Source organism: Pempheris klunzingeri, chromosome 19 (genome assembly GCF_042242105.1).
Source record: "Pempheris klunzingeri isolate RE-2024b chromosome 19, fPemKlu1.hap1, whole genome shotgun sequence".
NCBI classification, from domain to species: Eukaryota; Metazoa; Chordata; class Actinopteri; order Acropomatiformes; family Pempheridae; genus Pempheris; species Pempheris klunzingeri.
Window position 1 is genome coordinate 13,453,346 of NC_092030.1, and position 24,098 is coordinate 13,477,443.

A 24,098-nucleotide genomic window follows, 5' to 3' on the forward strand; every position below is an offset into this window, starting at 1 on the left:
CAAAAATCTTTTTTTCCTGCACAGTTAGCTCGCATTGTCTTTATTTTGCATTTTACCACGACAAATGTTTTCAGGGTTCATCTCTCTCACCATAACTCAGAAAGCTCCACAACAGGAGAGCATTGCTAGACAATTAACTGTACTGAGTAAATACAGTACAGGTGTGTGACACAGGCGACCAATTCAGGTGCTGCATGGAATCATGAAAACTCACTGAGGGCTTCTAGTGGGCAGGTTCTGGCATGACAGGGTTTTAAAAAGCCAGCACAAGGTGAGTACACAAAAACACATGGAGACTAGTGTAAGGGAGAATCAGAGAGAGAAGAACGGAAGATGAATGTGAGGCGTGCAAAGCAAGACTGGGTGCCAGGTTTTTTCACAGCACACAAACAAACAGTGCTGCACAGAATGGATGTCAGCTGCATGTCAGCCCAAACAGCTGAAATCTTTGTTTCATTTTAGCATGTTGTGTTTTGAATCACTTTTTCCCAACTTTGTGATGAGAAACAAGGTGAGCGAATGAGCAAATAGATGATAATTGACAACAGCAGCCAGTGTAATAATTTGCTAGCTCACAAGCTGGCATGGGTTGATGATACTATTATGGTAACATTACTAACAACATCATTATTGCCATCATCAATTTGTTTTTTTCTTTAGCAGGTGTTATCCATGTAGTAATTCCCTGTTTGCCATTTAAAAAAGCAGTTGTTTTTAGTCGGTGAAAACCAAAACCTTTGCATGTACAATAAAACAGCAACTTCAGTAAGACGAATACATACAAAATCATCCACTTTCCATCTTTTTCTCTCATGTTTCCTTAGACATGTCAGTCCAAGGTGTTTGATCTATCAGATGGTGTGTCCCAGTATGCATGGTTCCCCTGCCGTGAGGCCCATGAATCAACCTGGGGATATCCTAACTATTGGCTCAAGGTAAGACCTATCCGAGCAGAGTGTTGAGTTTATGTGCAGTGTTCTGTCATCTGAAGGAATTAAAACACGATGACGTGACGGGGATACTATAGTTAATGCTAAACTGTTCTACTGTCATCTGACATTGATGCAGCTTTAGAGGGTGATACACAAGTATCACAAGTAAAAAGTGCCTGGTCTGGAAAAGGAGGCATTAAAAGTTGATTTGAATACACACAATACAAAATGAGTGAAAATGCCCACCTTGTTAAAAGAAAATGGCGCTGACTTCAAACCAGCTATATATCCTGAAGGTTCCCAGGCATAGTAAGATTGAAACCTTGCTTGTGGTCGTAGCACAAAGACTGGCTTTTCTGGTCTTCTGAAGAATAGAAGACATCAATTGGAAAATAATAATGGTGTTGCACCTATGAAGGTTTGTATTAGTGTTACATCACTGTTTCTATTAAGCTACTCATACCATGGTGGCCTGGAAAATGCAAATAAGAAAACTAAAAAATTATGTAGCAATTTGACAAGATATAATGCGTGAAACTTGACTCAAATGAGGAAAAACATAAACACTTAAACACATTCAATTCCAGATAGTACTACAGTAGGAGAGAGGATACATTCGTTTCCAGTCCAAAATTTGTACTTTATACATTTTGTTTTCCTTCATTCAGGCCCACTTTTCTCATCCCATGGTGGCAGCAGCAGTGATTATACATCTGGCAGCTGATGGGACTGGATACCTCGATCAGACTCAGTGTAACATCACTGTTCAGCTGGTGGACACTAAGGAGGGCATTCATAGCCTAGGTGAGAACTGTCTACTGTACTCGTCAATCGCAACCCATTAAATTCACTTTTGGTGTCTGATGTGACAAATAGTTGAGCAGACATCATACAAAATGAAACCACTTTAAGTGCATATCACCCTCTTCCACTCTTTCCACTTAATACAAATGTTTTGTTGAAATAGTATCACTATTTCAACACCAACATACTGTTTATTTTTCTCACCTCCATCCCCAATATCCTCTCCACAGGTGAGTGGCGCCTGAGCTGCCGCACCAACCCTTTGGTGATCCCAGTGAGCCATGACCTGTCAGTGGCCTTCTACCACACCAAGGCCATCCTCGTCATGTTTGCCTCTCGCCTTGTAGCCCTCTCCGGGGTAGGCCTGCGCTCCTTCCAGTCCTTCGACCCCATCACGATAAGTGGTTGCCAGAGCAATGAGATCTACAACCCCACAGGCCAGAGGTGAGGCAGAGAAATGGGGAAATGGAAGATCGGTGAACATGAGGCCTACATATGTTAAACACACATCAAAACTAAAGACACGCATATGAAATCCTAAGATTATGTACATGCAGCCACAGACTTAAAAGGAACCTTAAAGGTAAAGGAAACATGATTTAGAATCAAGTCTCTATATAGGTATACATCTAATAGTCACCATCACCTGGTAGAGGCAGTTCTGTTAGTCCCTTAAGGAGTTTAAAATCAAGCAACATTCACCATGGATAAAGAAAATTCCACACCTACCACCTGGAAAGAACTAGACACACATAGAAGATGCAAGTCAAGAGTACGATCCACACAAAAGGGGAGACAAGAGATGCGAAGAGCTGTGCTTGTGTGTGCATATTTGAGCCAGAGGGGTTGGAGGCATGCATTAATTAATGATGCCAACAAGCTGTTTAAAGGCGACCTATTATGCAAAATGCCCTTTTTAATGTCTTTTCAACGTAAATATGTGTCCTTGGTGTTTCTCCAAGCCTTCAAACTATGAGGACCACGAAAAGACCATCCTCTCTTTTTCTCCTGCTCCATCTTTCAGTAAATACAGTGGGGCAAAAAAGTATTTAGTCAGCCACCAATTGTGCAAGTTCTCCCACTTAAAAAGATGAGAGAGGCCTGTAATTTTCATCATAGGTACACTTCAACTATGAGAGACAGATTGGGGGGAAAGAATCCAGGAAATCACATTGTAGGATTTTTAATGAATTAATTGGTAAATTCCTCGGTAAAATAAGTATTTGGTCACCTACAAACAAGCAAGATTTCTGCCTCTCACAGACCTGTAACTTCTTCTTTAAGAGGCTCCTCTGTCCTCCACTCGTTACCTGTATTAATGGCACTTGTTTGAACTCGTTATCAGTATAAAAGACACCTGTCCACAACCTCAAACAGTCACACTCCAAACTCCACTATGGTCAAGACCAAAGAGCTGTCAAAGGACACCAGAAACAAAATTGTAGACCTGCACCAGGCTGGGAAGACTGAATCTGCAATAGGTAAGCAGCTTGGTGTGAAGAAATCAACTGTGGGAGCAATTATTAGAAAATGGAAGACATACAAGACCACTGATAATCTCCCTCGATCTGGGGCTCCATGCAAGATCTCACCCCGTGGGGTCAAAATGATCACAAGAATGGTGAGCAAAAATCCCAGAACCACACGGGGGGACCTAGTGAATGACCTGCAGAGACCTGGGACCAAAGTAACAAAGGCTACCATCAGTAACACACTACGCCGCCAGGGACTCAAATCCTGCAGTGCCAGACGTGTCCCCCTGCTTAAGCCAGTACATGTCCAGGCCCGTCTGAAGTTTGCTAGAGAGCATTTGGATGATCCAGAAGAGGATTGGGAGAATGTCATATGGTCAGATGAAACCGAAATAGAACTTTTTGGTAAAAACTCAACTTGTCGTGTTTGGAGGAGAAAAAATGCTGAGTTGCATCCAAAGAACACCATACCTACTGTGAAGCATGGGGGTGGAAACATCATGCTCTGGGGCTGTTTTTCTGCAAAGGGACCAGGACTACTGATCCATGTTAAGGAAAGAATGAACGGGGCCATGTATCGTGAGATTTTGAGTGAAAACCTCCTTCCATCAGCAAGGGCATTGGAGATGAAACGTGGCTGGGTCTTTCAGCATGACAATGATCCCAAACACACCGCCCGGGCAACGAAGGAGTGGCTTCGTAAGAAGCATTTCAAGGTCCTGGAGTGTCCTAGCCAGTCTCCAGATCTCAAACCCATAGAAAATCTTTGGAGGGAGTTGAAAGTCTGTTGCCCAGTGACAGCCCCAAAACATCACTGCTCTAGAGGAGATCTGCATGGAGGAATGGGCCAAAATACCAGCAACAGTGTGTGAAAACCTTGTGAAGACTTACAGAAAACGTTTGACCTCTGTCATTGCCAACAAAGGGTATATAACAAAGTATTGAGATGAACTTTTGTTATTGACCAAATACTTATTTTCCACCATAATTTGCAAATAAATTCTTTAAAAATCAGACAATGTGATTTTCATTTTCTCTCTCATAGTTGAGGTATACCTATGATGAAAATTACAGGCCTCTCTCATCTTTTAAAGTGGGAGAACTTGCACAATTGGTGGCTGACTAAATATTTTTTGCCCCACTGTATGTGTAAAAATGCTCTGTTTCGTTTCGGCCCTGGCTGTGATGTCACATGCAGGGACCTTTTGAACAAATGACTTCATTCAGCGTTAGCATGTTGCTTGTCTAACGTGCTTCCCCTTCAGAGATGAAGGAGCTGATGCGGGTGTTGGTGGGCAGTGCCTGCTCAGGGAGCTGACCAATCAGAGCAGACTGGCCTTTTTTGGGAGGGAGGGCCTTAAAGAGACAGGAGCTAAAACGAAGCGTTCAGAAAGAGGGCAAAAAGAGCACTCTGCAATATGCACAGTATGAGAAACATATGTGCTGTTTGGACATTTCAGCATCTAAACATATTCTAGTAGGAGCCCAAATACAAGTATGAAAATGAAAATGATCCTCTATCCTTTAATGTTAGACGTCTCCCTAAAGCTACAGCTACAACAATAAAATGTTCTAGGTAACAAATACATTATCCCTGGTAATTTACAATTAATTTGGACTTGTTGCTGTGCTCTAAAAATTTGAGCCACTATGTTGCCTCCAGCACTAAATCTTGTTTACCACCCCTGTTTGTTTTGCATTGAGTTCAGCTGAAGAGCCCGCTGCATACAAATGTTATTTTTCCTCCAAAAGTCCTGCCAAAGTGGACATATTTCTCCTGTAATAGATTTTGTATTGTTCAGCACCATATTGAAGTTGTCAGTTATCATTTTCTCAACTGTAGCTAGTTGATTAGATAAACAGCTTGTCAGTCAGGCATCAAAGCTAAAGCACTATCCCATATTTAGACATTTTTCAGTGTATGACAAAACCATTCTTAACATGTGAAAAAATGTCATCTGACTCTGGGGAAAAAAGATGGTTACATTTAAATTAACAGTTACTAAAGACATTTTTAAGAGTTGGCAAGATCATCAAAAAGAAAAACACCTAATTGCTACAAATTCACTTGTTTGTCCCCAGTAACCTCACATTTTAATAACTAACCATATGATGTCAAGTCATTCCTCACAAACATCGCTAAACCAGACCACACATGCACACGGAGTCACAATTTACCAATTTCCACACCACCGTCATGCATGAGACAGTTCATACTGATGATGCTCCCAGAACCCTTTCAACAAGAAATGCAACAGTAAACACCACAATACATTAAGAATGGATGGTCGGGGTCTGTGCAGAGAGATAGAGCTGTTGGCAGCTTTTGTTGTGTGCCAGTGAGACACAACAAGAGCACCTAGATAGATTAAAACTGCTGTGTGTCTGCAACAGCCAGGAAATTGTTTGATAGCGCACACACAGACTAGTTGCTTCCTCCCAGACTTCTTGCTGACTTTTCTTTCTTTCATATTCACTGCTCTTCATCTAATTTCCAGAGGCTCTTGAAAACAATTTTTTTTTTTATGATGGAAAGTCAATCTAATATGCCTTCTTTGGATGTTTTGACTTGAACATGCCACAAGCTCGACATTATGATGTAGGACTATGATCAGTTATCATTATTATTATCGTTCTGTTACCTCTCTTCAGTTGACTCCAGTTCATTATCTGCATTCTGTCTTTACCCCACTTTCCAAATTTCTTCTCTCACTTCTCCATTTTACCTCACTCCATCTTCACTTCCCCCTTATTCCCATTCCTTCTCCCGGCTTTTCCACATCTCCCCTCCTCCTCTTCCCCTTCATCGTATGTTATCCCATGCTGTCTTCACATCCTTCACTTTCACGTCATCTTCCTTTCCCTCTAACTGTTTGCCATCTCCTTCTACTTAATTCTCCCCTTTCTGTGCCTCCTGCTCCCGCTTTCACTCTTCATTCTCCTGGGCTGAGCAGCACATTTCCCGTAATACTTATGCCTCCACAAAACACCACATCCCTTTTTCCCTGAGTTGTTAACAACAGGACCTATTAACATGACTCAGTTTTACGTTCCACGCTTGTCTGCGAGTGTGTGCACATGTATGTTTTCCCTTTTCTCTCCTTTTCTTCTGTTCTCTCTACATTGAGAATCATTGGAGTCTTTGTTCTGTTACCCCTCTTCTATTCTCCTCTTCTTTTTGTGGCTCATGTGTTCATTCTGTTGTGCTGTATACTGTACTTCTCATTCGCTGGGGAGGAGGATAGTTTTCCAGGTAGTTAATTGTAATTTATGTCAGAAATTCCAGAGTGACTAGCAGAAAACCACAAAGAGATTTTGTTCCAAGCCAAAGTGTCCACAGAGGAGGCTTCGAGGCTATCCTTAGTTTGTCCTCAAAAAGCTAAATATTTGGAACTGCTACTCTGGTGCTTGATAAATGGTCTTCACCTGCGGAGCTTAGTAACTTGCCATCATTAGCGTTTTGATTATAAGCTTTGAATTTGAGAGCTCTTTTGGTTTTACTTTTGCTTTCTTTTAATACCAAGTTATTTTAAGTTCTTTACAGCGAGAGAGACATTGAGATAGGACAATGACAGACAGAAGGAATAATATATGTGCTTAAAAGGTTTGCATCATTAATAATTTGAGAGAAAAAAGCATAAAAAGTAAAAAAGAAAATGTGGCCAACAGAAGCAGGAAATTAAACTGATGAGAAAAAGCTAAATAGGGATTCCATTCTTGCAGGATTGAGTTTAACAATGTTCCTCCAGACCTGTATTTTCTTACATCCTCTCTCTCTGTGCCCCCATACCTTCCCCTCTTCCTCTTTCTCCTTCTTTCTCCTTCATGAGAGAAACCCATACTGTAGAATGTGAACTTTTTGTAAAAAGGTGCCTTGGGCATCCAAGCATTCCAAGAGCATCAAATGCCTTCTCCATCAGGCTACCAACATAGAGCTGTGGCCAAACTCTGCCATCATGGCCTGTGCATAATATATCCTGTCGCTCTTAATTCACAAAGTACACTCTGCTGTGTGTGTGTGTGCTCGCAGACACCCCTTTTGTGCACATAGCAAATATGGTAATGTTTTCGCCATGTGGTTTATTGATTTGATATGTTAAGCAGTCATTGATGGATGGATGTGGTTGACTCAATGCGTAGCTTTTCTGTTTGGGAGCAAATGTGTGACTGCTTCCATGTTTGAGTGTCTGCAGTGTTATTTTATACACTGAATTTATGTTGGTCGTAACTTTAAATGTGGATTTTAGTGTCTTTCTCACCGTCTCTCTCTCCCTCTCTCACTTTCTTTTACCAACCAACCCCCTCCCCAACTCCACACACACACTCACTCGTAGTTGTGTACATTATTCGTGCGAAGCCATTGACTGCCAGGAACCCTTAATCCGCAATGCAGAGCTCAAGTGCAGTAGCCCTGGCCGCCACTTCTACAATGGAGACCGCTGCACCATCTCCTGCAACTCTGGATACGTCCTGCAAGTCCACCAGGATGATGACATCATCAAGAGCCAGGTAAATGCTGATACACACATGTTTACTCTCTCTCTCACACACACACACACACACACACACACACACACACACACACAGGCAGGCAGTCAAAGAGCTTGGTGCACATTAATACATAAATGTGCACAGGCAAAAATGCTTCAGTGCAAAACCATTTCTATAGCATAAGGGAATGTGCGTGCAGACATGACTTTGCATCAATGCACGCATGCTCATGCGTGCATTGATGCAAACTCAAGTACAGAAGTGGCCCATAAGAGAGAAGTGCAAACACGCTTTCTCTCTGCTCTCTTCTCTATCTCTGCATTTATTTTGTCACCTGCAAAAACTAGGCTTGGCAAGGCAAGCCTCCAGGGAGAATGACATCATGAACATCCAGGTAGATGAGTGCTGCACTGAGGAGTGGAGACGCCCCAGTCTCCTCCTCCTGCTGGCTTGCTACACATACACGAACACACATAGACATACACATGCCCGCACATGCATATGCACGCACACACCACGCATTTTCACGACATAATAGTGTTTAGTCTCTTGCTGAGCGTGCTGCACCATCACCTCAAACAGTCACTTTGTATCACTACTCCACTGGGACGATGACATCATCGCATAGTGTCTGCTCCCTCTCCCTCCCTCACTCCATCCCTGCTCATTTCGCACACATTGAAGTCTCTGTTAAAGGGCAGGGATTTGCTACCGCTCTCACACAGCAGCACACATTAAATGCTACCACGTAGATGCCAACACACACACACACCGCGAAGTACAGACAATCTCCTGCATAAACAGGGCACAGATGCGGATAGGTACAGTATACACAACGATGTATGCACACCACAAGTAAACAAACAAACAGAGCACTTGACACTGCATCGTAAACCTTTTGGATTGGGGCCAAGCTGCTGTAAAGGCCATATAAATGCTTCATCTTTCTCCACGTCTCTGTAAAGCAGTGCAAGACAATCTATTAATGCTCCCCTCAGAGAGATGGGAGGTTTAGAGAATAAGATAAATTTTGTTTTCATGTAAATTCCAGTCTGGAACTGTGGCACGTTGATTTGTGATGGTCTATGGGATGCATGGGCTTTTGCTTGGATCTGTAACTCGTCATAACTGGAGGGTTTCTTGAACTGCAAAGTTGTTCAGATGGCCTTAATCACACACGTACATACTGCATACGTCATCTGCATTAGTAAGCTTAAGTGTGTACATGCACAGAAGCACATTTACATTCGTATCCCCGCATACTGTATGTATAAACAATACCAGAATAGTTCTCCATTGAGTCTGCACAGACTATTAATTGCATTAGATTTTGATTGACAGTGCGCTATGTGGCTATTCATCAATGTCAATTCATTTAGTGATAAATTATGCTTTTCAGAGAGGGAGAGGCAGGATAGCACAGAGAAAGTGGGTGACAGGAGTGAACAGAAAAGAAAGTAGGGCTGTGCAAAATATAATTTTTTGGACTTCGAAGGTGTACAACAAATGATGACTGACAGTTCAAAGTTATTTAGAGGACCTGCTATTTATGAATGACTTTCTGCATCCATTCACTCCACTAAAAGACATCAGGTCAGATTTTATTGCTTTAACATCAATTTAGCATTTTGCAGTTAATTGTTATTGGGCTGCCAATCAATTAGAAAAATAACGAATCAATCGCAAATTTGCTGTAATTAATCAAATTTTTTTCTTCACACCGAAGCTTGAAATAATGGATGTTTGAATTTATAATCACAGAATCAATATAGAATCAACACAAAGCAAGAATATATAAATGCAGAATACTATTGCTTTATAGCATGTTTTAAACTTGAACTCTCCCGTGAACCACAGATTTCCAATAAAACCATCAAGGCCATTGAAACTGACTGTCAGCTGTGAATTAACAGAAATGATAGCAAAAGCTAGATGTCATGAACCTGTTGCATCGGGTCGCGGCTTTATTGCTGAAAGAGGTATTACCTATGGCAGAGAAACATTCATAGGCATCAGAAAAATATAGGTTTGGATGAAGAGCAGCGAAGCTTCAGATGATTGCTGGCCACAAAAGTAAACAAGAAAAAAAATCGATAAGTAAATGATAAATAAACAATATAGTTTTCCTCACTGGATAGCAAGGTATGGTTTAGATGTGTACTCTTGGCCCACCTGGTGCTCATTTTGTAAATATATTGAATTGTCGCATTTTGAAATGTAAAGATAATACAGGCACATGGTAAAGTGTTAGCTACTCAACTTCTGTTGTTGTTTACAGATGTAATGAGAACTTCTTTTCGTCTTTGGACGATTAAAATGATGGCATATCGTATCGTACATACATACACACTCATTCAGCAGGAGCAACAGAAATCTATGTGCCAAAATCCTTTCCCTCAGACCTGAAATCATTCTAAGCTCAGCCATGTAATGTCAATAAGGACATGGAATTCACTGTGCTCAGCAGAAAAGCTGATGCTACAAACTAGATGTGCAGACTGAATAATGTTTACAATTACCATAACAGAATCCAATCCTTTTTTGACTCACTCTGTCTGCCATAGCAGGTGTGCCTTCTATTACTAGCTTGTTGATTTATTTCAAGTCCAGACTTTTATCCTCAAACAGTGAAACAATTCTCTGGAAAATTATTTCACCAGTTGCATATCCCTCCAGGGCCAGTACAAGTCTCCTCCCGAAAGCCTTTGGAAGCTGGAACGCAGAACCAGTCTCACCGTGAATAAACACATGGGCACCATTCAGTATAAACTACAGTTTTTTTTATGTTGCTTTCGACATCGACTCTTTTTTTCAAGAGTAAAATGCAACATTTTGAAGCAGGTTTTATTGCTAGCTGAAGAATTGAAGTGGGGGGGCAGAGGTATGTTGTTTCTCTGACTGCAACAGCAGCACTGCTGCGACTGACTAAACTGGACAAATAGAAACAGGACAACAGGACAAAACTGCACAAATAGGACAATATAGATTAGAAAGAAGCATCGGGCTCATCCATTCACAATCAAATGCAGTAAAGGAAATGTGCTTTATGTCAAGCAGTTATAGGATTTAGTCAGAAGGTTAGTAATAAATCAGTCTGGCCAGGTTTACAGAGTACCTCTGCTCTCAGACTGGGTGAAAACCCCATGCAAAAAGTAGAGTGATTTACGTTTAACATCAAAAACAGAACAACACAAACGTAACAACATAAAATACAATATAACTTTACCACCGGTTTTCCTTATTCCTTAAGCATACATCTCTTAATTTATTTCTTTCCTTCTTTTTTTAGCAACACAAGTGCTTCCAAAGACACACACACACACACACACGGACACACACCTCCTCACTGAGGTTGAAAAGTGCAGCGTGAAGCACAATCTTGTCTCCTTTCATTAGCCAATTACATTCTTGTTTCAGTGATGTCAAAGTGGTTCTGGGAACACCACCTTCTCAGATAATGCTATCTTCGGAAACAATCTGTTTCCCTCACTTGCTTGATTTGTATATGTGTGTTTTATTGTTGTCTGTTTTCCCTATCTTTCTCCCTCTTTGAAGTGGTTAGGGAACACTGGCTGCTGGCAGTGAAAGAGATACTTTTATTTCACAGAGGCTTTTCCTTCAGCAGGCTCTACATACTTTACCACTGTCCAACCTTAGGACATAAAACAAGCTCATCGGATCTGATCACAATATGTTTGATTGTCCACTTTCTTGAAATGACCAAAGGCCCCCTTTCACATCTCATCAAATTAATGAAAATTTCACACACATTTAGAAATGACCCCTGGTATGATTTGAGAATATACATTTAACGGCCATTAAGAGCCATATGAACATAATCTTTTCTTCTTATTGATATGAGTGGGCGGTCAGCCAGCTCGGCCAAATAAAGACTTTTATGTGCATGTTTTATGGGCATCCAAATGCGGACGTCTGAGGAGGTTTTTCAGAGCTTGTACCCAGTGAGCAACTTTGATCGAAATTATTTGTCATCAATCTCGGAAACACTGAATCCAGTTCTTATTCCAACCATCGTGTGGAAGGTACTGTATTAAAAATACGCTGATGCCTTTGACCATCACTGACCTGAGGAAATCCACAGGGTTCAACAAGTAATGACGCTGACCATCATGTGCCTTCTGAATCATATGGCAGGAGCTTCTTCATATGAGGCAGGTACACCGGTGGTTGATGCACCAGGGGTAGCAACAGGGCTACCTACGGTGGGAAAATGCTTACTTTGATGCACCAATAAGAGTTTAGCAACATTTCACAATAATCCTAGTTTTTAAAGCACAGATGGAGCCCTTTAACTTTCTCACCCTGTTGTTCCTCAAGGTTTGTGGATGCCGAGTTGGGATTTGACACTTTTAGTTGAAGAGTGGTCAAACCATAGAGCCTACCTCTGTACTCCATGTCTCCTAAAAGAGAGCGTGTGCAACCTTCAGGGTTGTCCACAATGGGAAAATAGTTGCTCTCTTTTTGGACTACATTTTCATTTATGTAAACTCTTAAATCTTCCACTCAAAACAAACACTCTCACATGGCGGTTTGTAACACAAGTTGGTTTGAAATCCACTCTAACGTGGTTATCATTTACAGAAACTAACCCTCCCAGAATTTTATGTAATTAGAAGCATGTCTCCTTCTGAGTACTGTTGGATTCTCAGTAACACCCAGCGGCATGTTACTGTTCTGAACACATTCCTGTCCAGAATCATTTGTGCAACTGTTGAACGTCTGTATATTCCAGGCAAATAAAACCTCCCTGCTTCAAAGTAAAACTGTGTCCTAAGGGCTTTTCCATGAAGACTAGACAATAATAAATTATACTTAATCCCACTGCTAAGTGATACTGTAATAACTCTACCTATCAATGTGCAGCTGAGTGTTATATTTTTTATGTGCTTTTGTGTTTGTGTGCCATCCAAGCTAAGGCAAACCGTCCGTTGGTTCATTTGTCTGTTAGTCTGTCTGGCTTGAATTAGACAGAGTGGCCAAAAGTTGTTAAAATCGCTTCTGGAAGAGAAATATTCAGCTGTAAATTTTTTAAAGGAAGGAAAATTCCCACAGATTTACACACACAGGCACACAAACCCACATTACGCACACTTACACACTTAAGCATACATGCTTGATGAAAGGCGAAAACTGCTCATGGCAGATGTACATAAATGCAAATAGGTTTCTATGTGCATGTTTGTATGTGCATACACTTGACCACAGTTTTACACACACATGTTTTAGGATGGGCAAAACTTGTAACTTAGCACAGACATACACAATTTCACAAACTCACTTAACATTCCATGTGCACATATATCTACAGTCAGCGCATTAACACCAAATAGATCCTTCAACATTTCTTCCATGCAGACTTTGTTCACAATCTCCCATCATTATTGACTCATTCAACTCTAAACCCACTTATTTTTCAGCAGGCACTCACATGTGATGCATATGTTACTTTGTTGGATATCCAAATATGAAAGGAGCTTATTTATTTTGAGGGAACCTGATACTGTTATGCAGTATCATATAATGGGATCAAGATGAAAGATAGAAATACACGGGAAGAGAGAGAAGGTTATGAAGCAATAGATATGTAATGCTAACTGAGTCCAGCTTGTGTGGTCTTAAGGTTTGGCCGCTCTTTAAAAAGATGTGTGTAATTAAGGTCAACCAAAACAGGGGTAGAATGCGATTCATAGTAAAACGCAGGTTTTCCTTTTTTGTTCTAAGAAGCAAAAGTCAAAATGATTGAGCTGTCACAGCTTTGTTGTGAGGTTTCTTGGCACCACTATCAATTTAGGCATTCCTGTTGCGTTACATGGTGCTATTTAATGGAAGAGGATGAAAACAGTTGAGGTTTGGATGATGCACTGGCTCCCCATTTTGGTCTCATCTCTGCAAATATCACACTACAAGCCAAATAATTTACAGGAATCGGAGCTATTTCTAATAGGAAATAGACCCTAAGATCAGGAAATGTTTCTGGCGAAAAAAAAAGTAGGAACAAGAGATTGCAATTTTGAAATGCAATGTTTTGGAAACATTCTGGTTGCCGCTGCAGTTTCCAGGAACTCATATACCAGCAAATACTGGGTTCTTAATGCTATATTCTCTGCATAATCTTCTCATCACTCTTGATCAGGAATGGTTATACATTGATGTGTACAGGGTGTATAAACACTGAGTTCACAGACACACATGCACACACACACACACACACACACACACACATACACACACAAAATTAATGCAAGACATGTGGTCTTTTGCACGTCTCAGTCAGACCTTGCTAGGTCATAGCTCCTTCAGCAGTAACCTGAATGGCTGCTGTTTCTAATCAAGGGCTATTCTCTATGATAGGCCCATAATGGGAATGGAAGGGATGTTAATCTCTTATACTACGTCTTATATCGTGCTGTAGACTTCAGCTCGTCTTTGTTTGTCATAGTAGAATGGTGCTACCACTGTTGGGTTTGACTCCTGGCCCGAGTCCGTTTCTTGTGGATTTTTCATGTTTTCCCCATGTATGGATTTCCTCTGGGTTCTCCAGTTTCCTCCCACATTCCAACAACATGTAAGGGCCCAATCGCACAGGATGCACTCTGTAGCCTTGAACATGTGAGGCAGTCTAGGTTGATTTTGAGAAGCTTGCACAGGAGGAAATGCTAGAAAAGTTGGTTTTCTGCTGTTGACAGGCGGCTGCATAATTGACTATCAATATAAATGGCATGACATTAGCCAACTTTACAAGACAAAAACTAATTTGTCTGAAAATCTGCTTGATTTTACTGTGTTTTTACAAAAGCCACTCATCTACTCCCGCCCCACTCTCTTCTTTTCTGTTTTCCACCTAACAGCAAAACTGATTTATTGCATAGCATTACCATTTATTAATTTAAATTGATTAATTTTTACAACGGTTTTAAGTGAATATAAACAGTTTATTAGTCTCACAATTACACAGGAACACAGAAGAAGAGATTGGTGTTACAGTTGTGCAAGATTTCCTCTGTGTGTGTGTGTGTTCTCAGAAATTGTCACACTTCCACTAAAGCCAATCTGTTTTGTGTTAAGGCTGATTGTGCAGTTGTTGGATATCAGTTGTCTGAGTGGCATGACTTGACCTTACAAATGCTATCAGCAGTTACTTGAGCTGCTGGGTCGCCTGTGAGACTTACTGACATACAGTAAACCAAGCCTGATTAAGCTTTGTTAGGTTACATGCTGATTAGAGACTCGTCGGAGTGAGTGCTGAATTGCTGTAGTTATTTTTAGTGAGGTAAACATTTATAGGATGTGTGTGGGACATCAATCTGTCCTAACAATGCACAAGTGATTGCTTGTGTCACTGCATACTTATGCATATAGCAAACTGCGGAGTAGGTCTGCAATCTACATATCCATTTGACACTCACTTGATATCTTGTCTTATTTTCCAGTCGGACTCTTCAGTGACTATAACATGCGCAAATGGGAAGTGGAACAAGCAGGTGTCATGCGAGCCTGTGGACTGTGGTCTGCCAGACAAATACCATGTCCATCCTGCCCATTTCATCTTCCCTGAGGGCACTACCTACGGCAAGAAGAGCACCTTTCAGTGCCGAGAACCTGCCCAGCTCGTAGGTGAGATGCATGGTGGAGTGAGAGATATAATAGATTTTACATTATAAAACTGCCTAAAACATTAAGGTTGGAGTAACTTAGAGTCATAATTACAGGTGGTTTTATTATTTTATTCATTTTTGTCACTTAATCATCCTCATTACACTCTTTTTCAGTAGTCATTCAACAAGTGTACATTTCATATTCTGTTCTTCAGTTTATACATTTTGATCTATCCCTTTCTCTTTTCTCTATTCAGGTACAAACAACACTCTTACCTGCCTGGAGGACGGCCTGTGGTCCTTCCCGGAGGCTCTTTGTGAGCTTCGCTGCCCAGCCCCTCCTCCTGTACCCAATGCTGTGCTGCAGACCAAGCGCTGCAACGAGACAGGCCTCAAAGTGGGCACACTCTGCAAGTACAAGTGCAAGCCAGGCTACCATGTCACCAACAAACCTAAAAGGTACAGAGAGAGTATTGCTGTTGATTTATTTGGTTCATCATCATAAAATGTTTTCAATTTAAAGCAGAGCTTGGAATCAATTCCATCAAAAGACTAAACCTCACTAAAGTTACACAAAATCCATAAGTCCAAGTGTTAATTGTCTCCTTTCCCTCTAGGCGTGCATTTAAGCGCCAGTGCACGGAAGATGGCAGCTGGCTAGAGGGGGCATGCGAGCCAGTGACTTGTGATCCCCCTCCTCCCATTTTCCATGGCTCCTATCACTGTACCGATGGCTTCCGCTTTGACAGCGTCTGCAGACTCAACTGCTCTGATCCTGCCGGTAATACTGCTATCGCCGCCACAGGAGGCTCTGCCCATACGGTGAGGCTGCTGCACGCTCCATGCAAGCAGGTCTGTCCATCTCTTTCCCCTCTTTCTATTCTTGCTTTTACCTATATATTTGTCTTCTTTTTGTCATGTGTATAAAAAGTAGACATTCTCTCTTTTTCTCCCTTCTTTGCATCCTTATTGTTCTACCACTTTTAGGCACAACATGGCATAGGCATAGAGATTAATTCAATAAAGATAAATACTGTATAATCCATTTGAAGTATTTGTAATGATGGATATTTAGCACCCAGGACTTTCACAATACAATCAGTCGTGTTTGTTGAAAAAGAAAAACTATTACTGTGATCATATTCTTTTCTAACACCATACAGGTACGATATACTCATGACAGCTGATGATAAGATGCAGAATTAATGAAACAAAAATACACTCAGCATCCTTGCTGTCTTTTATCTATTGCTTCTTACACTGCCCCCACTGTCTGAGCGCTTGTCTCTCACTGCCTGTCTCTCTCCCTGTCTCCCTTAGCCCTACTCAATTTGACGCCATGCTAATTAGATTGCTATTGATTTCCAGAATAGTCCTGCTGCCACAGACTTTTGAAATGTATACACCTTTTAATCTGTTCTGCCTCTCAGGCGTTGTGGGTTGGATGCCTGATAAAAATTGGATTGTATTTCCCCCTTTGCAATGGGATGCCATCTCAATGTCCTTGGCCTGCCAGTGTTTGCGTGTCAATGTGTGTGTGTGTAATTGTTTGTTAGTCAATATATGTGTTATTTTCAGGGCGCAGGGTCCAATGTGATCCGCTGTAGGAAGGATGGAAACTGGACAGGGTCGTTCCGCCTATGCCCGCACAGCAAAGGCCAGTGTTCTTTACCTCAAAACCTCCATTATAGCCTACAGTACTCATGCAAGCGAGGACACGGCATAGGTCTGTATGCACAAATGTACTGTTTTATTATAACAATACAGTTTTCTTACTGCTGATGTCATCTGTCATTGTTCATATCCCTCACAGCTTTTGTTGACCATGTTATTATTCTTCATTGCTCATTACTCATTCCTTTTCAGTTGGTACTGTTAATAATAATTTTAATTTGTTCTAAATGAGAGTCAACAAAATGTCTAAATCATAGTTATGTAACTCTGGGCCCTTTGAATATCACACAGTATCATAATCATTTGAAAGTAAAGGGGGGAGAGGTAAGGATATGCCCTTTCAAATGTCTTTGATCAAGGTGTGGTTTGTGCATACTTTTATTGGTTTCGTTTTTCTTTCTCTCTCTTGCTCACCCACAAACACACAGGTGAGGAGTGTGAGCTGACGTGCAGAGAGAGTAATAATGACGTGGTGATCCTCCCTAGCAACATGACAGTAGAGAGTGTACTTAAAGAGCACTGGAGAAACCCACACAAAGTCAAGGTAAGTTTGTATGTGTGTTTCTGTCCACATCACAGACGCTCTGACAGACGCACTTCACAAAGTTCTGTGATCCACAACTCTCCTACAAGGAATTTCACGTATAGTATCAACATCCTGGCTCTATTACCCACAATGCAAAATGCCAGCTTGTGTCTGTCTTTTGTGCCCAATGCAGGGCAAATATTTGTCTTCGAAGCATGGCAAGCCGTCACCCATTTTCATTCTACTTTTGATTGGAAGTGTAAAAAGATGCAGTAGTTTTTATGCCATATGTAGCATTTAGTTTCCTGTGGACTTCTCTTAACCAGACAGTATAGTAAAAAGAAAAACAAAACAAAACGAAACAAAAAACACATTCTGTAGAAGTCCTGTAAAAACTTATCAAATGTCTAGTCATCAGTATTCATTGTAATTTAAAACTGAAATAGACCTATGATGCTCACTGGTTTCTGGCCTCATTAGATTAAGATATACTGTATTGATTACGTATTGTTTGCTGAAACCGGCAGAGGTTAGAGGTCATGGTGAGGGATGTCATTAAACACAGAGCCAAAAATCCGATGGGGGGTTGCACCCCACCCCCATCAGATTTTTATGAAGCTTGTGGGTTGGGTCAAGAGGCGGGGGTAGGGCTGCGGTGTATGTGTGTGGTGGGCAAAAAGTACTTAACCACGCCTACTCTTCTAATTTTACTCTCCCCATTTAACTTGATTAATGTCAATGATGTGCAATTAGTTTTAAGTGTTTTTGTCAGCTTAATGCCCTTTTAGCTGTAGAGTCAGAGAAGGATCTTACTAAATAGCATCAAGTTTTGTAACTAGAGAAGGAGAAAAGAGAAGCCACAGCTGAGTAAAGGAACACATTGTATTTCTCACTGTATTTTTTTTCCTACAACTCCTTTTGTTTTTGTTTCGGAGTCACACTGAGTCAGCAGCTTTTTGTGGTGGATGCTGGGGGAGAGGGGTGGCTCGGGCCACGTGGACATGAAATGATCTGTTTTTCATGGATTTGTGTAACTGATATGATTTGTGCTCAGTGGTAATTTGAGACTGAGGCTATGCTGTTGGGGGCAGTGGATAGCATAAGAGAAGTCAGGGTGGTAGGGTGGGAGAGTTTCGGAGGGGTGAGACCTTCAGACATGAACCAGGGTTAGGAGGTTTGGAGGATAAAGAGTTCTTGTCCTGTGCCGCTACCTGTCAACTGATTCCAAATAGATTGATTCTAGAAAACCTGTATTAATATACATAACTCAAGGACAGCGGCTTTGATCAGAAAACGCACACACACAAGCACAAAAGCAACATCTTCCCACTAGTAATCAAAATGATTAAAAACATCCCAATGATGACCAGACAGAAATTTGCCATTTGTCATTTGTAGGACATGCATTTGTCCAAAGGGATCTTTTATGACCCACCTTGAGAGTCCTGCCAAATTAATTATAGCAGTAGGAAAACATGCAATAGTAAATTAAATAAATGCCATAGGAGAAGCAAGCAGGACCGACACATATAGCTGAGATATAAGATACAAGAAATGCACAGGGCTCTCGCAAAATGATATTAAGGAACAAGAACAGGAAGAGGCTGCTGTAGTGGAAAAACAAATCAATCACGACAGCGGCTAACAGTTGGAGTAACAGAAGAAGTGTAGTAAGTAGGAGTAGACATTATAACATACTTCTAAACTCCCCTCTAGGATGGGATTCTTCATACAGTATCTAAAAGAGAATTCATGTCCTGAAATCCACTTTCTAGCTCTACTTTGCTGAGTTGGAGTTTAATGTTTCCCGCCTTACTAAGTGATGTTGATTTATTGCCTTTAAACTAGTTGTATTTCGGTTCCTAGAGTGACCCACTTAGAATTCGCCTCTTCTTCCTTACCTCCACCTCCTCTTCTTCTTTTTCCTGTCCCTCTATCTCTAACGATTCTGCGCCCCCAGCACCGTCCTCCCCCTTTATCAGCAAAATTACCCTGTCGGGCTTGCTGTGGAATTAGTCATTTTCTACATGACATGACCTCGTCTGTGGTGGCGCTGAGATAGGGATCTATTTATATGTGGTATCAGTGCCCCGGGGAGGCTTCAGAGGGTGAGGATCCTATACGTAGTGAGGGGTGAGGCCAGGCGACGATCATGGATTATCATGATTTACGGCCTTGCTGAGAGAGGAAAAAAAGAGTGAGAGAGAGAAAATGAGAGAGAGGGGAAGAGAAGGAGTTTCTGCATGACATCATCATAGCAGAGCATGGGAAAAAGAGAATAAAAGTACAGTAGTTGTAAGAAGTTTCACCTCTAAGACAAAATACCATGTTTAATCTCCCACCATATAGGACTAACCATAATACAGACACACATGCGTACACACCATAGACGTGCACAACATCCCAATAGTAAAGCAGTTACTCCCTCACCTCTCAGTTGTCCTCAGTTGCTATATTGTTCTTTCTCTCCACCTTCAACCCTCCCATTCTTTCTTTTTTGCATTGATTTGCTGACAGCACTGAAATGTAAAATACCTTAGTTTGCAGCAACAAAAGAAAAGCACGTCAACTTTGTGAGATATTGGGACAAAAGGGGGTCTGAGAAATGGACCATCTGAGGTCAGCCAGTCCTTTGCTGTGGATGGCATTTTTGCCCCATGCACGCTACTGTCGAAGTCCGGGGTCACTCTTGTGCTGTAAACAAAACCATTCTCCACCTGCTGGCTCGAGGAGACTCAAAAATGCAACTGGCCCTACGCTTACCACACATACACACACACAATATGAAGACATGCCTGTACTCACACAGCACAGACACACATGCCTGTCCATAGTCATGTGAACATTTGCATATATGCTGACATGAATGAATTGAATACATGTACTGCACATGCAAGAACACATTCCATGCACAGTGCTGCCCACCTCCCCTGAGCGCAAATGTTTTCCGTTGCATTTCAATGATGAGCACAGTGGGAGAGCAGGATGGGATTCCACACATTCTGCAAAGATATTTGAGAACATGGTACCCTTTACCTCTGTGTCTCTCTCACTCCTGGGGCCACGATCCAGCTATGAAAAAACACACACACTTTTTTAATCAAGTCATATCTAGTCAGAATCAACTTATTTAGCTTTGTTCTGGAAAAAGGTGGAGAAGGTTGAGTATAAATCAAAGAATGGGTCACTATAAAAGCCTCCATGTGTAGCACATTAGCCATATGTTTCACTGTGTAAATGTGTGTGTGGTTTTAGTCAGGGTTAGAGATATGTGGACTAAAATGCTGGTAAAAAGAACACAGTTGTGGCAAAGCTGTCAAAATGCTACACAAGCTTCACAAACAACAATCCAAACAATGCCCAGTGTAATTAATTACGCGTCAACTTCGGTCTTATCTTCCAGAGTATAGTCTGCACAATGGGACTGAAATGGTATCCACACCCAGAATTGCTCCACTGCATCAAAGGTTGTGAGGTAAGAGCTTGACCTGAATTTGATTTTTCTTTTTGTATTTGGGGAGTAATAGTCTCATCTATCATATGAGACTTTAGTACTTTAATCCCTCCACCTTCCTTGATGCCACATCAAACATAGTGATGAGAAAAGTGATCTGATATGTTGCCAGATTTTAGTAGCGACACTTGTGCGCCAGCAAATATTACAGGAGAAAATAACAAAACATACACATGGACGTGCTTGTCTGTGAACATCGGTGACATCTGTCATACAACGAAACCCAGTTTAATGCAACAACGGTTAGTTTTAAAACATTAATCTCAGGCTTGACAGCTTAATAAAGTTTTATTTGTGATCTTTGGCCAATGGATCTGGACAGAAAATTGGCAGATGCTGGACAAGTAAAATACTCAACCTTTACTGTAGGTGATGACTGAATCTCTTGTAAGAATATTTGGAACCATAAATCATACATACTTCCAGGTAGAGCTGAGAACAGTGACTTTTTTTTGGTTTTTCTACAGGCCAGCAGATATAGAGGTGGAGTTAAAAATCGTCGTTTTTGAACACATTGGCAATTAATTGTCCACATTGAGGCTTTTGAATTTTTCGGATGTCAATTGCACATGCAAATGGTGCACAGGTGCTTGTTGAAACTGTTATTCTCAGGTTGTCAAATACCGCCGCTTTGTCACTCACCTTGGTCTTCATCATCATCCTCATCATCATGGTGAGAATAATAGTCATGTGCTTAATGTCCTTAACGGTTGCAGTTTCGTTAAGCACCAAAACTACTTGGTTAGGATTAGGAAAACATAATGGTTTGGGTTAAGATAAGTATGTTAGATGACAAAAACACTTCAAACATGTATGTTAGGTAAATTAAGATTCTCACTTTTTATGTATAGATATTCATACATCACATTCAGATGCTATAGGGTGCCTTGTTCATTGGTATCAAATACCAAAGAAGGTGACAAAGTGGCGGTATTTGATGAGTGGGGAATGAGAGCAGTCTAGCAGAAGTCGTTTAAGCATTTGTAAACCAGTTAAAAATGCCGTTGCTCTGGTATCAGACTAATTGATGTGGGTCATTGACACTTGCTGACTCGCTTTAATCTGATCTAATTACTGATTTATTATCTCTTGCAATAATCTTTACACACGTGACCATGTGATCGCATGCTAAACCTGTCTTTTCTCTAAGAATGGTGCATTCACATGTGAATACAATATGTAAAGGAATTCCACTTTACTTCACGGAGGAATGATATCATCTACTCAGTTTAAGCCAGTTGGATAACCTGATTGGTAACCCAAGTGGAGAGGGTGGGTCCAACCCAATAAATCACTGTAATGGAGTGTTTTGTGCAGTGAATAGTTTATGGTGTCCTCGGTTTGATTTACGGATCAGGCCCACTAAGGGCTTAAAAAGTCACATTGAAAGATGAGGTAAATTTCATGTAACAGATTCATCAGCAAATTTATCCAGAGACCCCTAAAAGGACCTAAAATGCTTGATAGAAAACTATCACTAGGACCTATTCAGCATCATCAGCCAGTTTACATGTGGCACTTGTGGCACTTTTCTCGTTCAGTATTGTCTAATGGAAGCCTCTCTCTCTGGTACAGCCGTTCATGGGAGACAACTACTGTGATTCGGTCAATAACAGAGCCTTCTGTAACTATGATGGAGGAGACTGCTGCCAATCCACTGTCAAGACCAAGAAGGTTAGTGGCATGCTTGTACCTCAGAATAAATCTCCCCCTCCCGGCAAAGATATGATGATGGATTTGGTTCTGGTCACACTGATCAACAGTCAGTGTTTGTTCCTCAACTCTGAAGTCACACAAGATGTGAGGAATAAATCTCACCTCCCATATGCGAACGTTTTTTTCTTTTTCTCTGTGCCTAACCCACTTTCTCACGACCATGCATCCAGTGGAACAAATGGTCATTTGTACCTACACAAGGTAATTATGGTGGGAACCACAAGTGAATATACAGTTGAAGGCTGCTGTATTTCACCTTTTGGAACATCTCTAAACAGATTCTTCCTTCCTTTGCCTTGTGTCCAACTTTAGGTGGTACTTTAGGTGGTACTGGTAGACAGATTAATGATCCACATCCAAGAGAGTGGGAGTTTTCAGACTTCATCAGTAGTCTTTGTTTTTCTCTGGTATTCAGTTCTCTAATGGGTAAAACATCTATATTTCGCTTGGTGTACCTGTGTTTGTGTGATGCTACCCACTACCCAAAATGTTATTGCTAAATTTAGATATTACACAAAGTATAGGCCATGACTATGAGACCTTTGAGTATCATTTACTTTTTCCTCTTCTGATTAATAAAAACAAACTTTTTTATCCATCAGCACTCAATCAGCTGTGTTGTATGTCAGCAATAAGCTGAGCATGACAAAAAGTTTGGTCATCCTTGTGGTCATAACTCTCTTAATTCATGGAGGTACTTTGTCTGGCTCATTCCAGCCAACTGCTGGCAAAGGATCTGATTGGAAGTGTATCGTAGCTTCTGTGCTGCAGCATCTGCTTCTCTGGCCTGGCCTGTTTCTGTGAATCTGGCGAGGGACTTTAGTTGTACTCCTGGCATATCCATCTGTATGTCTGGCTGGATTTATATCACAGTCCATGTGTATCACTAGCTATGCAAGTGTGTCTGACTGGAGAACCTCTTTATCGCCTCTTTTGGAAAAATGGAGAAGGTACATCTTGCCATCTTCCAAATAACAATTACGCTCCCAAGATTAATTCTGGTCCACCTTCACAGAAATTTTCATATATGTTTTAAGTAGTTAGTCATGAGGACAGAAATAATCTGGCTTCATTCCTGGTTAGCGGCATTTTTCCAGAGACAGCATCTTTGATGGTCATTATTTGTTCCTTATTTAGTTACTGAATAATAGCTACAGGCAAATGAAGGGTCAAATTACCTATTTGATACTAACTTCTGTCACACCAGCAAAAGGATTAAGAGCAGTTCTATTCTAACTACTGAAATATTGTTATTTTCAGTTGGCTGCTATACTGTGATACAGTAAGTAGATAACCTTGCTCAAGATCTCCAGGCTGCTTGTCAAAATTCGACTTGAAGGCATTTTGCCCTGG

The 24,098-nt window shown here is 41.1% G+C and overlaps 1 protein-coding gene across 1 annotated transcript in view; it reads left to right on the plus strand.

The window, feature by feature from the left end:
* Positions 1 to 24,098, plus strand: part of pappaa (pregnancy-associated plasma protein A, pappalysin 1a) — an 83,702-nt gene that overhangs the window by 49,170 nt on the left and 10,434 nt on the right. The window contains exons 11-21 of the mRNA XM_070850805.1: positions 825 to 935; positions 1,601 to 1,736; positions 1,967 to 2,180; positions 7,543 to 7,717; positions 15,151 to 15,334; positions 15,573 to 15,774; positions 15,933 to 16,167; positions 16,894 to 17,041; positions 17,418 to 17,533; positions 20,919 to 20,990; positions 22,605 to 22,703. Of these exons, the coding sequence (XP_070706906.1) occupies positions 825 to 935; positions 1,601 to 1,736; positions 1,967 to 2,180; positions 7,543 to 7,717; positions 15,151 to 15,334; positions 15,573 to 15,774; positions 15,933 to 16,167; positions 16,894 to 17,041; positions 17,418 to 17,533; positions 20,919 to 20,990; positions 22,605 to 22,703 (1,692 nt within the window). The remainder of the gene's footprint in view (positions 1 to 824; positions 936 to 1,600; positions 1,737 to 1,966; positions 2,181 to 7,542; positions 7,718 to 15,150; positions 15,335 to 15,572; positions 15,775 to 15,932; positions 16,168 to 16,893; positions 17,042 to 17,417; positions 17,534 to 20,918; positions 20,991 to 22,604; positions 22,704 to 24,098) is intronic.